The following is a 14,539-nucleotide window of genomic DNA, read 5'->3' as shown; positions in this document are numbered from 1 at the left end:
GCAAAGGGGAGAAGAAAGAAGGGTTCTATCAATCCTAAGTATTATCAAACGTCTGTGGAGCTTTCAAAATTACAAAGTGCTGCATGTGTGAAATTGCTTTTGAAAATAGAAAAAAGTTGCAGTTGATTTAAAGCTAAACCTTATCAAGGATTGCTAATGCTCATGATCTTGTAATTTTCCAAGGTACTGCCTAATGTTGACATTAAGGTGTTTGTGTGTGATATTAAGTTTGAACAGTTTATTCGACTTCTGCTCTATTTCCATGAGACCCAAAATTGAAAACACGCAAGGGGTGGAATTTCTGTTTTTTTCTTAATGTTGATTCCCAAAAAGTGAGTCTTTGGGCTTCATTACAATCTTTACGGAATGGGTTAATGGGTGCCGCTAATGGAGGGGGACCCGTTAAACCCATTCAGCAAGATTACGAGGTTCCCTCGCGGGACCCGGTAAGGATGTCTGGTAAAACCAGGTGTCCTTACCAGGTCCCGCGAGGGGACCAGGGAGCTAACAATGAGCCGGTCGTAATCGGCCCGTTGTTAGCTCCCTGCCCCCATTCCCATTGAGCCCTATGGGGGCTCAAATGGGAATGGGGAAGGTCCGGGCCCGGGTTCCCTGAAGGAGGAATTACCGGGCCCTCCAAACTTGGAATGGCCCGGTAATTCCCCATTCAGGGAACCCGGACTCGGTTCTGGTGGCAGCCATTCCCTTATTAAGGGCATGGCTACCGACAAAGTCGTAATGAGGCCCTTTGTATTGAAGCTTTGTTTTGTGCCACAGGGAACGTGGTGTGGCTACAAATATTAATTCAACATACTATTTAATACATATATATTCCTTCTATACACTGGCCTAGTTCTTGGCTTAAAATTGCTTAATGGGGAGAGATTGTTTCTAGATGAGCCATTACAGGGCTAGATAGAATATAAAGGTCTATTTGTGTGGCACTGTTGATTGGGGGGGGGAGTACTCCCCACATTACCAGTGATCCCATAAATATATCTCACAACAACAAGAAGGCTACCTGCTGCTTGCTCTATTTGTTCTGTCTCTCTTTGGAGGTGGTCCATCAAACTGGGTTTAACCAACAATGTGATGCCAAGGCTGGTGAAGGATTGCACTTTTTCCAAGGGTTGATTTTGCAGATAGGGGCCTCCTTGCTGATATGGTGTAATCCTTGCCCCATATAATCACTGTTGATTTTTATTTTATTATTTTGAGTTTCTGTTCCCTAAATTTAATTCATGTTATGGCTTAAAATATGTGGACATCGAAATATGATAGGCGCTAAACTCCCAAATTTGAGGGGCAGCCTAAACTCCCTCGGGCCTCAGTGACATGAAACTAGGGATGGGCATTCCCTGATGGCAGTGCATTATTCCTGCATTAAGCACATACAGAGTGGTTTATGGGATCATAAATGTGAGGCGGGCAACTTTGTGAAGGTTTTTCAACAGATGCCATTTTATTAAACTCAAAAAGGGTTTGATAAACACCTTACTGTCCCTACCTTGACAAAGATTTCTCTGCCTAAAATAAACTAAAGGAAACACTCTAACAAAAGGATTCTGTCCCTCACACTTGTACATACAACAAACTTAATATGGCAATTCAGATATAACACAATTAGCAGTTATATTCAAGACTAGGTAACTATTTCTCTTTGTAACCTGGATGAATCTCCCTTCCCCAGATTCAATCAGGATATCAACTGACAGTTCAAAAGAATAAGGAAATCCCGTCTTGCAACAGAGTTCCAATAAGTCTCTCAACTGGACTCCACCAACAGTTCAAAATGTTCACAAATTATTTGGTCTCTCCTCTTGGAGCAGAGAGTTCTTCAGAGAATACATATATTTCCACAGTTAATCAAAAATCATCAAAAAGGCCACTGTCAGCATGATTCTGTAATACTTCACAAAATACTTGCATCAGCAATGTTGATTTGTCAGAATGCTTCCACAACAATTCACAATATGCTTTTGTATACTTGCCACTTCTTCTTCAACACTTTTAATCACACCACAGTACTTCAATGACTTCTGCTTGTCCCACTCACCTACCAGGTCTATACTACAAGATCCCTTAATAATAAAATAATACTAATAACCTTGTCCTGGTGTACTCCCCTGCCAGGACTAGCAAAAGAACTACCACTTCTACAAGTACTTCTGTGTTTTAGTTGTGTCTTCATATAATACAACTCAAAAAGTCTTATGATTTGATCAACAACAATTTGGACTACTTCTTCGGGGAAAACATGAGACATGCTGTCTGTTCCACACTTTTGATTGCCATATGCAATGCAGGTTATGCTCCTCTCCTCCTGAACACCTTTTGTCAGAAAGGCAGCCTTCCTGCCACTCGTTTCCCCCCTCTTACGTTAACCAATTGCTGACAATGGCTTTTTCACACTTCTGCTTCTCTTTGGTTTAGGCAAGGCTTTTTTTTTTAGGTAAGTTCCCCCTATTGCTTCTTCATTTCTCGGACAATAGGGTTTATAAACAATTTGTTTCTTAATTGTTCCCTCTTGGATTTGGCAATGTTGGTTCTTTTTAATGGGATGGGTGTCAGGGTGCAGGCCCTGGCACTATGTATAAAGAGGCCTGCTGCTGGCCTCAGACAGAGACCAACAACAAACACCAAGAGAAAGAGACGCAAGAAACCCACAAAGAAAGAAATCCAGCCTTACAAGAGGCTTTTATGTCCTTTGTACACTAAAAGGAGCCTGCAGACTACCTTTCCCAGCAACCACTGGGCCAAGAACTACAAAACTCAACCCACGTCGGGTGGAGCACGCGCGCACATGCGCGCGAGACCAAAAGCACGGGGCTTGTGCTCAGACGTCCACCCAAAGCAGATGTGTTCTCCGGAGCTCTGAGCAAGGGGAGCAGCACAAAGGGCCACACCCCAGACAACCTTCCTCCATGCCCCTCGCCTACCTAAGTTAAGTAGCACCAGTGCTGGGGAGCCCAAACGAGCGCAGGGAAGCTGCTTACAATGCAGTAAGGCAGCGTTGTGGAACAAACGCTCAGAAGGTTTACAACGCGGCCAGGGGCACACGCAGGGGGCATCACCCACAGACTCGAGTCCCCCCTGCTCCAGAGAAGCTAAGTTGGCTACACCGCAGCGTTCATAGCAACCAACCAATACTGCGCGGGGGCATTCCAGGGCGTTTCCCTTCTTAGAGCAGTGCATGTGATTTGCATATATAATTAGCCACACAATCTTTCCAGAGAAGCCGCGACAGGAATTCGGGCGGCCTGCTAGGAAGTCGCAACTAGCCACGTGCGGCAGACAACGCACACAACAATTCCCTACAACCACATGTGGTAGTCAACACGGGGCATACCCATTACGGCACAGCCACGTGCGGCAATATTTCCGCATAAACAGTGTTAGCCAGTCACAGCTGCATGCAAAACTAATACTGAGACAGTTGGAAACGAGAGGGCTTGCATGGGGAGGGGTCACTAATTAGCTGCATGAGCATTGCCTTGTGTATATGAAGAAACACGCGCAGTATAATAACTCACAGTCTCTTTGCAGCATTGAACTGCTCCTGACACCGGACCAGAGAGTGCGCAGGCAGGAGGCCAGCACTCACCCCAGAGATAAGTCTCTCTTTGGCTTCTAAAAGCCTGGTTGTATATTATGTGCATGTAGTGCATGATTCTTGGGTTGAGTGTGTATACTTGTAACTGTCTTGCTTATCCTGTGTCCCCTTACCTATCCACCTCCCCTCTCCCTACCCTCTTTCCGGTTACCCTCAGTACCAGTTCCTGTCCAACCAACAAGTTCCTAATCCTCTTTCCCTGCTGGGGTCTCGGAGGCCTGTGTAGGCTTTGCCTTGCTGGCGTCCAGACCGCGGAGGGGTTGGTTGGTTCGTGCCACTCCTGTGCCTGAAGACCAGAGCTGTGACAGAAGCACAAGCCCAAGTGTGGCAGGTGCCCGAGTGGTACCGACCAGCCATGGAGGAACTTACCAGGGTTTTACATGACCTACAGGTTGAGCTTGCTGCCACTAGGCAAGATTACGCAGTCTTAGCAACCCACGTGTGCAGTTTGGCTGCGCAGGCACTCCCCTCCCCAGAGAGTCCTATGTACCCACTCCAGTTCAGGTCCAAGTAACGCCAGAACCCGTAGTGCCATTAGCCCCTCCTGAAAGGTATGTGGGCGACCACCCAGAAATACCAGACTTTCCTGACCCAATGTAAACTTCTCTTTCTTACCAAACCAGCGGCTTTTAAAACCACTCAAACTAGAACCGCTTTTGTAATCTCATACCTCACCGGGGACGCAGTGGCTTGGGCAAACCCTTTGGTACACATGGACAATGGGGTGTTGTACGACTGGGAGGAATTCCAGTCGGAGTTTGGGAAAATCTTCAATCGTAGGGTGGCAGCCATGTGCAAGGACAGAGAACTGCTGACTTTACGTCAAGGTAACAAAGAGCGAGTGTCACTCAGTTCAATCGGCTGCTAGTGGAGGCTGAGTGGCCTTGCGAGAAGTGGGTGTCCTTATTTTACCAAGGGTTACGTGATCACCTGAAGGACCTTATAGCTCAAGTAGATCCTGAACCTCGGGACTGCCCCACAATGATTGATCTAGCATTACGGTTGGGTCATCGACAGGCAGAATGTTGTGTGGACTCACGGCCGATAGCCAGGTTGGATCGGTTTGGCGCCTCCCGTCCCACTGGCCCTGCCGATAAGTCGACAGGTGATGAGCCCATGCAGATTGGATCCATTCGAGGACCACTCACTAGAGAAGAAATGGAGCGCCGACGTAAGGAATGGCTCTGCTTATACTGTGGTACCCCAGGACATTTCGTGAAGGAGTGCCCCACAAAGCCTAAGCCACAGGCAAATGCCTCAGCTCGGCAGTAGTAGGGGTAGTACGGTCGAGCCAGGTGGTGGAAGTTACCCCAGCTATTGGTTTCAATAACTATACTCTGCATGTCACGTTGTCCGGGCTGTTAGGTTTTCTTGGTCGGGAGGTTAGGGTTACTCTACTCTTGGATTCTGGGGCTACGGGTAACTTTATAGATATTGCATACGCCACCAAGCTGGGAGTACCCTTATGTAGGAAAACAACTCCAGAATCTATGAGGGCGGTTGATGGCACAGTATTGTGTTCTGGGCCCATTACACAGAGCACACAAGTTTTAATGCTGTGCTGCCAGCAGGGTCACCAGGAAGACATCTAGTTTGACTTGATAGCTGCACCACAATTCGGTATCACATTAGGTCTCCCCTGGTTTTATAAACACAACCCTCATGTGGTGTGGTCGGAAAGCAAGGTGTTTTTGTCTTCCAAGAACTGCCTCACACACTGTACAGCGCCTAAGCAAGAGCCGGTATTTGAGCCTTGTGTTGCCACAGTGGAAGCCGTAGATCTGACTGCTCTGCCTCCAGAGTATAACGAGTAAAATGTTGTATTCAGCAAACAAGCTGCAGAGACTCTGCCACCTCACCGACCATTCGATTGTGGAATTGACCTCGAGCCTGGTGCAGTATTGCCCTGTAGCAGGGTCTATGCCCTTACTGAGGCTGAGACTGCTCATCTAAAAGACTATATAGACAGAATCTGCGGAGCGGGTTTATAAGACACTCTAACTCCCCTGTCTCATCGCCTCTCTTCTTTATACCAAAGAAGACCAGAGATTTGAGAACGTGCATAGATTACAGAGGGATCAACGGAATGACGATAAAAAATTGGTATCCTCTACCCATGATCCCTGTATTATTGGATCAGGTACATAATGCAGCTATGTATACAAAATTAGATCTTCGAGTGGCATACCACCTGGTACGAGTAGGGGCCGGAGACGAATGGAAAACGGCATTCAGAACCAAATTCGGCCTGTACGAGTACCAGGTCATGCCGTTCAGCCTATGCAATGCTCCAGCTGCCTTTCAGCACTTCCTAGATGAAGTATTGCATGAGTATCTGGACATCTTCGTGGTCGTGTATATCGACGATATTTTGATCTACTCTCGGAATATGCACCACCATGGAAACACGCTAAGGCAGTACTCCAACAGCTACGTGAGCACAGTTTATTTGCTAAATTAGAGAAATGTGAATTTCACTGTACTACAGTGGAATTTTTGGGGTACTTCTTGACCCCTTCCGGGGTACAAATTGACCAAAAGAAAGTGATGGCAATTCTGGACTGGCCATGTCTGTGAAGGAAGTGCAATCCTTTCTAGGTTTTGAAAATTTCTACCGGTGGTTCATCAGAAACTTTTCAGAACTAGTGACGCCTATCACTTCTTTTCTCAAAAAAGGGAAAACGTACCTATGGAACGAATCTGCAGAACAGGGTTTTCAACAGCTAAAGCAAGCCTTCACGTCTGCCCCAGTGTTAAAGCATCCCGACCTCACTCTGCCTTTTGTGGTGGAAACGGGCACCTCCAGTTATGCCCTTTGGGAAGTACTTCCACAACAGGATCCAAAAACCGGATTGCTCCATCCGGTAGCCTACTACTCGCGTAAACTGCTTCCAGCAGAGGCTAATTACACCATAGCCGATCGGGAGTTACCAGCAGTAAAAGCAGCGTTCAAGGAGTGGAGGCATTACCTCCTGGGGGCCCGTCACACTGTGACCGTAATAACGGATCACCGAAATTTACATTTCATCAAGACGGCCAAGGCACCCAGTTCTCACAAATTACGATGGGCGTTATTCTTCGCCGATTATGATTTCCTCATTACTTATCGACAAGGAACAGATAATAAGAAGGCAGACCTCTTATCACAGTACCCCGATTCTGAAGTCAAGGAAGTCATGGAAACTCGGTCGATTGTACCCTCAACACGAGTAGTAGGTGAAGTAGGACGACCTAACATATTTGAGGATGTACTGAAGGCTATGTCAGAGCAGGATTTGCAAGACTGGTGTTGCAGAGGGTCACAACACTCCTTAGTGCATGACCTTCTGTATTATGCTAAGGCCTTGTACTTACCCACAACAGCACTTCAAAAGGAAATCATGCAGTGGTGTCATGATACTTCCACTGCCGGTCACCCAGGGATAGCAAAAACCCAGCGGAATGTAGCTCGACATTTTTGGTGGCCTACTCTGCTCTGAGACGTGAGAAGGTATGTGTCCGAGTGCAGCGTTTGCGGGAGACAAAAAGCCAGCCATGAAAAGCCAGCGGGTTTGTTACAATCATTGCCTTCTCCCCCTACCCCTTGGCACACTGTCAAATTGGACTTTATTGTGGATTTACCACCAGTTCAAAAGTTCACTTCCATTTTGGTCGTGGTTGACTCACTCATGAAAATGGGTCACTTCATCCCATGTAAGGGTGTACCTACAGCAGGAGAATCAGCTGAACTGTTCCTACAAAACGTGGTGCGATTGCATGGCTTCCAACACGTGTAGTCACGGATCGCAGACCACAATTCATCTCTCGCTTCTGGCATGCTTTTTGCCAGCTGATCGTTATGGAGGTAAGCTTGTCCTCTGGATACCATCCGGAAACCGATGGACAAACTGAGAAGGTAAACTGGGGCCTGGAACAATATGTACACTGCTAGACTACTGACACCAAGACATCCTAGGTTCAGTATTTCTGGTTAGCAGAAATTGCATATAACAACGTTTTACATAGTTCCACAAAACATACTCCATTCTTTGGCGTTTATGGTTTCCATCCAAGGGTTTTGCCCACTGCCCCTAGTCTGTCTCTAGAAGACCTACCCACGTTAATGGGACATCATACTCATGCTCAACAAGTCTGGTCTAATATACAAAAGAATTTGAATACGGCAAAGCAAATTTATAAGCATCATGCTGATAAAAAAATGAAGAAAAACCCACATTACAAACAGGGGGACTGCGTTTGGTTATCCACGCGTAATATTAGAATGTCTGGTCCACGTAAACTACAGCCACAGTTCCTAGGTACATTCACAGTATCTGCAGTGATCAATCCAGTGGCAGTGAGGCTGGTCTTGCCCCAACAAATGAAAATCCATCCCACTTTCCATGTTTCCTTACTTAAGCCTGCACCACTTACCATCTACACTGAAAAACCACCGCCCATATTGGTCCAAGGCCACCCAGAATATGAGGTGAAAGCAATTCCAAATTCCCAGCTTTTACTATTTTATAGAATGGGTTGGATACAGTCCAGAGGATCGATCATGGGAACCTGCACAAAATGTACACGCACCCAGGTTAATTAAATCATTCCATCGTGATGTCCCAAATAAGCCCAAACCCAGGTCCTTCCATGCGGGGGGAGTACTGTCAGGGTACAGGCCCTGGGACTATGTATAAAGAGGCCTTCTGTGGGCCTCAGACAGAGACCAACAACAAACACCAAGAGAAAGAGACCCAAGAAACCCACAAAGAAAGGAATCCAGCCTTACAAGAGGCGTTTAAGTCCTTTCTGCAGGAAAAGGAGCCTGCAGACAACCACTGGGCCAAGAACTACAAAACTCCACCCACGTTAAGTGGGGCACGCGCGCATGCATGCGAGAGCAAAAGCACGGGGCTTGTGCTCAGACGTCCACCTGAAGAAGACGTGTTCTCTGGAGCTCCGAGCAAGGGGAGCAGCACGAGGGGCCACGCCCCAGACAACCTTCCCCCAGGCCCTTTGCCTACCTAAGCTAAGTAGCGCCAGCGCTGGGGAGCCTAAGCGAGCGCAGGGAAGCTCTTTACAATGCGGTAAGGCAGCATTGTGGAACGAACGCTCAGAAGGCTTACAACGCGTCCAGGGGCCCACACAGGGGGCATCGCCCACAGACTCAACTCCCCCCTGCTCCAGAGAAGCTAAGTTAGCAGCGTTCATAGAACCAACCAATACCACGCGGGGGGCATTCCAGGGCGTTTCCCTTCTTAGAGCAGTGCATGTGATTTGCATATATAATTAGCCATGCAAACTTTACTGAGAAGCCGCAACTGGCATTCGGGTGGCACACAAGGAAGTCGCAACTAGCCACGTGCAGCAGACAACGCACACAACAATTCCCTACGTCCACGTGTGGTAGTCAACACGGGGCACACCCATTACGGCGAAGCCACGTGCAGCCATATTTCTGCATAAACAATGTTAGCCAGTCACGGCTGCATGCAAAACTAATACGGAGACAGTTGGAAACAAGAGGGCTTGCATGGGGAGGTGTCACTAATTAGCTGCATGAGCATTGTCTTTTGTGTGTGAAGAAACATGCGCAGTATAATAACTCACGTTCTCTTTGCAGCATTGAACTGCTCCTGACACCGGACCAGAGAGTGCGCAGGCAGGAGGATAGCACTCACCCCAGAGATAAGTCTCTCTTTGGTTTCTAAAAGCCTGGTTGTATATTATGTGCATGTTGTGCATGATTCTTGGGTTGAGTGTGTATACTTGTAATTGTCTTGCTTATCCTGTGTCCCCTTACCTAGCCACTTCCCCTCTTCCTACCCTCTTTCCGGTTACCCTCAGTACCAGTTCCTGTCCAACCAACGAGTCACTAACACTCTTTCCCCGCCGGGGTCTCGAAGGCCTGTGTAAGCTTTGCCTTGCAGGCGCCCAGACCGCAGAGGGGTTGGTTCGTGCCACTCCTGCGCCTGAAGACCAGAGCTGTGACAATGGGCAATTGCACTCTTTTGGCTTTGTTAATGGTTGTTTATATATATATATATTTTTTCTAGCACTATTGCCCCCTTGTACTGTTGGCAATTATTCTGACCTTTAAACTCACAATGACATTCTGCTGGCCTGCTTGCCAAATTCTTATACTGTCACTTTCTCCACTTTGTGTTCACTTGGTGTGCAAAATAATAATCGTTCTGCTTTACATCAGTTCGACATACTTCATACTTTGCTCTTTTTCCATTGGTGTGCAGTTTGTGAGCGCTCTGGTGTCACAACACACAAGTGAACTCACTGGGTTTGTTTTTGTGCGTCCGTTTGCCTCGCTGCCTCTTGGCTTCTTCTGCTCCGGGTGGCGTGGAAAACAGCCTCGCTTGGTTTTCCGTTGCCTGCGCTGAGCAAAACAGGAGCGTTTTTCGTGCTCCAAAGGCTCTCTGGTGCTCTTCTGCCACCAGAGTCTGCCTTGATAGGGGAAAGGCTTCTTAACTTCACGCTTCCCACCACGCTACCTCTGCAACCACAATCTTCAGGGTGAAAGCTTGTAAAAATAATGCTTCCCACTGAGCACCCTCTACAACCACGATCTCTGATGGAAAAGACCCTCTCAGAAACGGCATCTGTACTACAAACAACGTGGTTCTGGAGTCTCTACTCTGCTTCAGCTGCAACTGCAATGTGGAGCTACTGCAACAACTCCACTTTCCACTGCTACTCTTCTCTTTGCCTCCCAGTTTCCCTCAGGTGTCGGTCATTAACCCTTTTTAACCACCAACTTGCAATCTAGGGCCTCTGCATCCCTCTTCTTCGTTCCAGTATTTTTAGCATTATGGGACTTGAGGTTCCGAATGTTAAAGTCCCGTTTTTCCACAATTTGTTGGGTCTCAGGGAATGCTATTAAAGGAGTTTTCTCATTTGTCCTGACCTGCTTCCTCCCTCATGTGATCCTCCCGCAGAACACCATCCCCAGGGTTGGGATTAGGAAGCGTCTGCCTTTCCCAGGCCACATGAAAAGTGTCCTTGGCCAATTTTGTGGGCAAATCATTACTGATTTATCACAGTGGGCATGCAGTGAATTTTTCTTTGGAGCAAAACACTACAGCTAAAAAGAACACGCTGGAAGTCATCTTTAAGATTGGGCTTGAGTATGTACGAAAGAAATGGCCAAAGTAACAAGGATTTGGGCCACAGTCATGGGTGTATGCAGCTGCAAGAGGAAAAGAAGGGGCAGGATGAAACTTCTCCTGGCAGGACCTGACCTTAAATATGGTCAAAGTCCATGTGATGAGAAGAAAGCATGCAACCAACATCCTGGCTTCGGTGCTCTTATTCTAAACATGTATAGGAAACAAAAATTACTTAATCGCACAGACATTTTGGAACAGTCTGACCTACAGACTACAGGACTGTTGCCATGTGCAGCTAAGCGTGTGTATCTGTGTTGTTGGCAAGATGCATCATGTTATGGCATTGGTGATGTCCCTGTGAGGGGTGCCAATTTGTTAGGCAGAAGAAGCTGCATTTGAGGGAAGTTGTTAGGAAAACATCTTTTGATGGGTGTTGGAGTTCTGTATGGCTGTTGCATGTGATCATAGCAATATGATCCTTTTTAAAACACCCACTGAGCACTGAACCTTGCTCTATGGGAGTTCCAAAAAGAATCTCCTTTGCTTCCTGTCCTCCAACCCACCTCCTCTTTTCCCTCCTCACACTCCGGACGAGAGCCCCAGTCCCTCCCCTGCTTCCCTCACCCAGTAACTGAATCAGGCTCCTCTCTATGATTACCTAAGGAACACTGCCGAAAACTGCCGAAAGAAACTCCTGCCACTACGCTCTCCTCTCACCACCTTGCCCCCTCCCCAGTCCGTTTGTCCCCAGCCCCAACACACACCCTCTCCCTTCCCTTCTTACCGCTCCTTGTACCGCCATCTTTCACTTCCTACATTGTGCAATGGACATTTTGCACTGGTTATGTGCCAAACATTCCTTCCACAATCCAGGAAGTGCACCTTTGGGGTATCAGCTGTATTCATGCAATGGTATTTGAGAGTAACGGTGACAATACAACTCTTTTCACCTCAATTGTATACACCCTGAATGAAGTTTTTGAAGGGACATATGGTCGCAGAACCACCCTTCCCTGTAACTTGGACCCACTGGGACACGTGATGGCATTGTGAGGAAGAGGGCCAAAGTATCTACCGGCACTGATGCCTCCAACACTGATCATCAAATGTTTTATGACCTCTTATCACAAAAATGCTAAATATTCTGTGTTGGAACATCTAGAGTTGTATGAGCAAATGATGTCCTCATTTGTAATAAGGAATGATTTTAATAACATGGAGTATGCAAACTTGGCGTTCTCTCCTGAGTTTTCCAGATTCTTTGCAGGGCTGGTAGACAAAAACCACTGTAAATGTTCTACTTATAAGGCAGCTATTTGAAAGCATTTATCTACGCATAGAAACCCGCAAGAGCCCGCAAAGCTGCATCCAATATGGTGTGTGGCGAGGACCACTCTCTGAGAGAATTTGCACAAGAGTTTAATTGTGCATTCACACAGACTTCTCGGCGGGTAAACGCCAATAGTAGGGAGTTCATTACCACATTTGTCCATGCCCTTCCAAAATACATTGTCCCCCAGTCAGTGTGATACTGCGATGATGCACAAAGTCTCAAATGGGTGATTTCACAAGCTACAAGGGGTTATGAGGTACACAATTGAAGTTTCTGCTCCGAGACTGGAACCACATGGCTGTAACATGCTCTAAAACCATTTTCTGGGCACATTTTGTCTTGGCTTTCCCTCTGAGAAACTTCTCAACTCAGTCATGATGTGAATTGGACATAGACTATCCATATGGGAACTCTGGTGGTAACTCCACCCACACACTGCCAATGAGTAGTGCGAGTCTGATTGAAAAGAAACTGTTTTGTGGAATTACATTTTCCTTACCATGTTGTTGCTCCACTCTGACTGAGAACGTTTCCCTTCTGGCACAAGTTCATCAGGTTGATCCTGTGGGGGGAAAGAGATCACATTTTATGTCCACATTCAGAAAAATGTTCCCTCCCAAAAGCGTCACGTTTGCTTTTGTATTAGGCAGGGAACCATTAAGGTGTTGCTTCTCGAGGGAGATCACTAATGCATGATGCTTGTGGCTAGGCTCCCCTCTCCATGCCACTGTGGTTACGATCGCAAAAACCTTGAGGTCTTTATAACTCTTACTTAAATTCAATAGAATTTGCTGTGCCACTCTCTGGCATTCTCCCAAAAGGTAAGGGGTGGAGAGAAAAGGGGATTAATAACAAAAGAAACAGCAATGATAATGGGGCCATGAAAGATCTGTGAAAACCCAATGAGCAGCACTCAGTTTAGCAAGATGACAGCCCCAGTGACACAAAGGATGGTAGATTCCGGAACGGTAACCCAAGAAATAGTGGTTGTCAGAACTTCACGGCTGCGCCTCTCTTAAAACGTCGGCTGTAGGAAAGTGGAATGCTGAGCAGCTATGCTCAAGGTGTGTTGGCATACAACCATATACTAAATAATTAGAGTAAACAATAACACATGACTCAGTGCAAGCGCTCGCAAAGAAAATTCTTCTTGCTTATATGTTTAAACTCTAAAACATGTGACATGTAAAATTGAGTTTTAAATCTTCACATCAGTATTAGACAATTGTATCAAGAAAATCCAGTAAAACCATCTAAACAGTTATTGATTTATTGTGATAATGCTGACTGCATGGCCACCAGTTTCGCACCCGATCGGGCTTTGTCAAGGCTTAATTTAAATGCAATAACGTGTTCTGATTCTTTTGTTTGTTAATTGAATAAGGATCTCATCTTGTGTTCTGCCCTCTAATTTCCTCAAGATTCCTAAACAATTATGTATTAATGTGATGGTTCTTAACATGTGGTCATGTACTGTTTTAATAGCAGTCATGTGAGTGTCCTATGTTTTCATCCTTAGTCTCGAGGTATTCCTGTCTCTCCGTGTGTTATGCTTGAGCTAAAACATGGCGCTGATGCGCAGTGCATTCTGGGGCACTCAGAGCTATAATGGATATTTATTCCATGCCTCAGTGAAAACTGCACTTGCTTTGCTAAAAGACATGCTTTCAATGTTAATCGTTGCTGAGCCTGGTATGCAGGCCTCAGTCAAGGACATTGTGCTGGGAAAGCTGGTTTTGTTATGTCTTGCTCAGGAAGAGTTATAGAATTGTTTTCCGTGGTGCTTTAGAAGAGGGAAGCTTTGCTCCTTGGGGGTTACTGTCGGTTGACCCGGCCGACAACCAACAGTCACTCAGCAATGCGTAAGAGCTAATGCCAGAAGGTTCGAGAAATTGCCACCCCTTTTTGAGGAGGGCATATATGTGAAGCTCTGGAAAGGTCAGGTGGAAAAAACACAAAGACCTCAGTCGGAGGGGGGACGCCTTGTTCTGACCTTCCTGTGGGCTGTTGTGCTCTCTGCCTGGCTGTTACCTGGGTCTTCCAGCCGCTTCTGGCCAGATGAGGGATTCGGTTACGCCCATGGTAATGTTTTTTCTCTTGAATTCTCTATCTTTTCTGTGATTTATTTCTGTTTTATCACTTGTTGCTTCTTAGCTATGAATAAATAGCTGCATAAGTGCTCATTATTTTGCTAACTGTGTATCTGGTTGTGAGTTATTGCTCCGTCTACCTGCGTTCAAAGTATTTGGTTTGCTCTGCAAATGTACTGGTGATAAATAACTGTCCTTGCACTCTTGGCGAGCAATACACCGTGTTCGTCAATTTCTGGCGTACCACATTCATTACAAAGAAAGCAAACATATTATGGAACTGAGTATATCAGACTGGGAAGATGAAAATGCTACATCCTAGACAGACAGCCTGAACACAGATATCATACAAAGTAGATACGAGACTGCTAATAATTGTGATGAAGGAACAATGGCCAACCCA

At 46.3% G+C, this 14,539-nt stretch overlaps 1 protein-coding gene across 4 annotated transcripts in view; it reads right to left on the bottom strand.

Moving 5' to 3' along the window:
* LOC138516177 (cilia- and flagella-associated protein 337-like) overlaps positions 1-14,539 on the bottom strand; it is a 716,411-nt gene that overhangs the window by 232,076 nt on the left and 469,796 nt on the right. For all 4 annotated transcript variants that reach the window (XM_069631108.1, XM_069631107.1, XM_069631105.1 and 1 more), the window contains exon 17: positions 12,546-12,608. In XM_069631108.1, the coding sequence (XP_069487209.1) occupies positions 12,546-12,608 (63 nt within the window). The remainder of the gene's footprint in view (positions 1-12,545; positions 12,609-14,539) is intronic.

The sequence above is a fragment of the Ambystoma mexicanum genome, chromosome 6q (genome assembly GCF_040938575.1).
Source record: "Ambystoma mexicanum isolate Mex_15411 chromosome 6q, UKY_AmexF1_1, whole genome shotgun sequence".
In the NCBI taxonomy this organism is placed as follows: domain Eukaryota; kingdom Metazoa; phylum Chordata; class Amphibia; order Caudata; family Ambystomatidae; genus Ambystoma; species Ambystoma mexicanum.
This window is presented reverse-complemented; position numbering and strand designations above follow the sequence as displayed.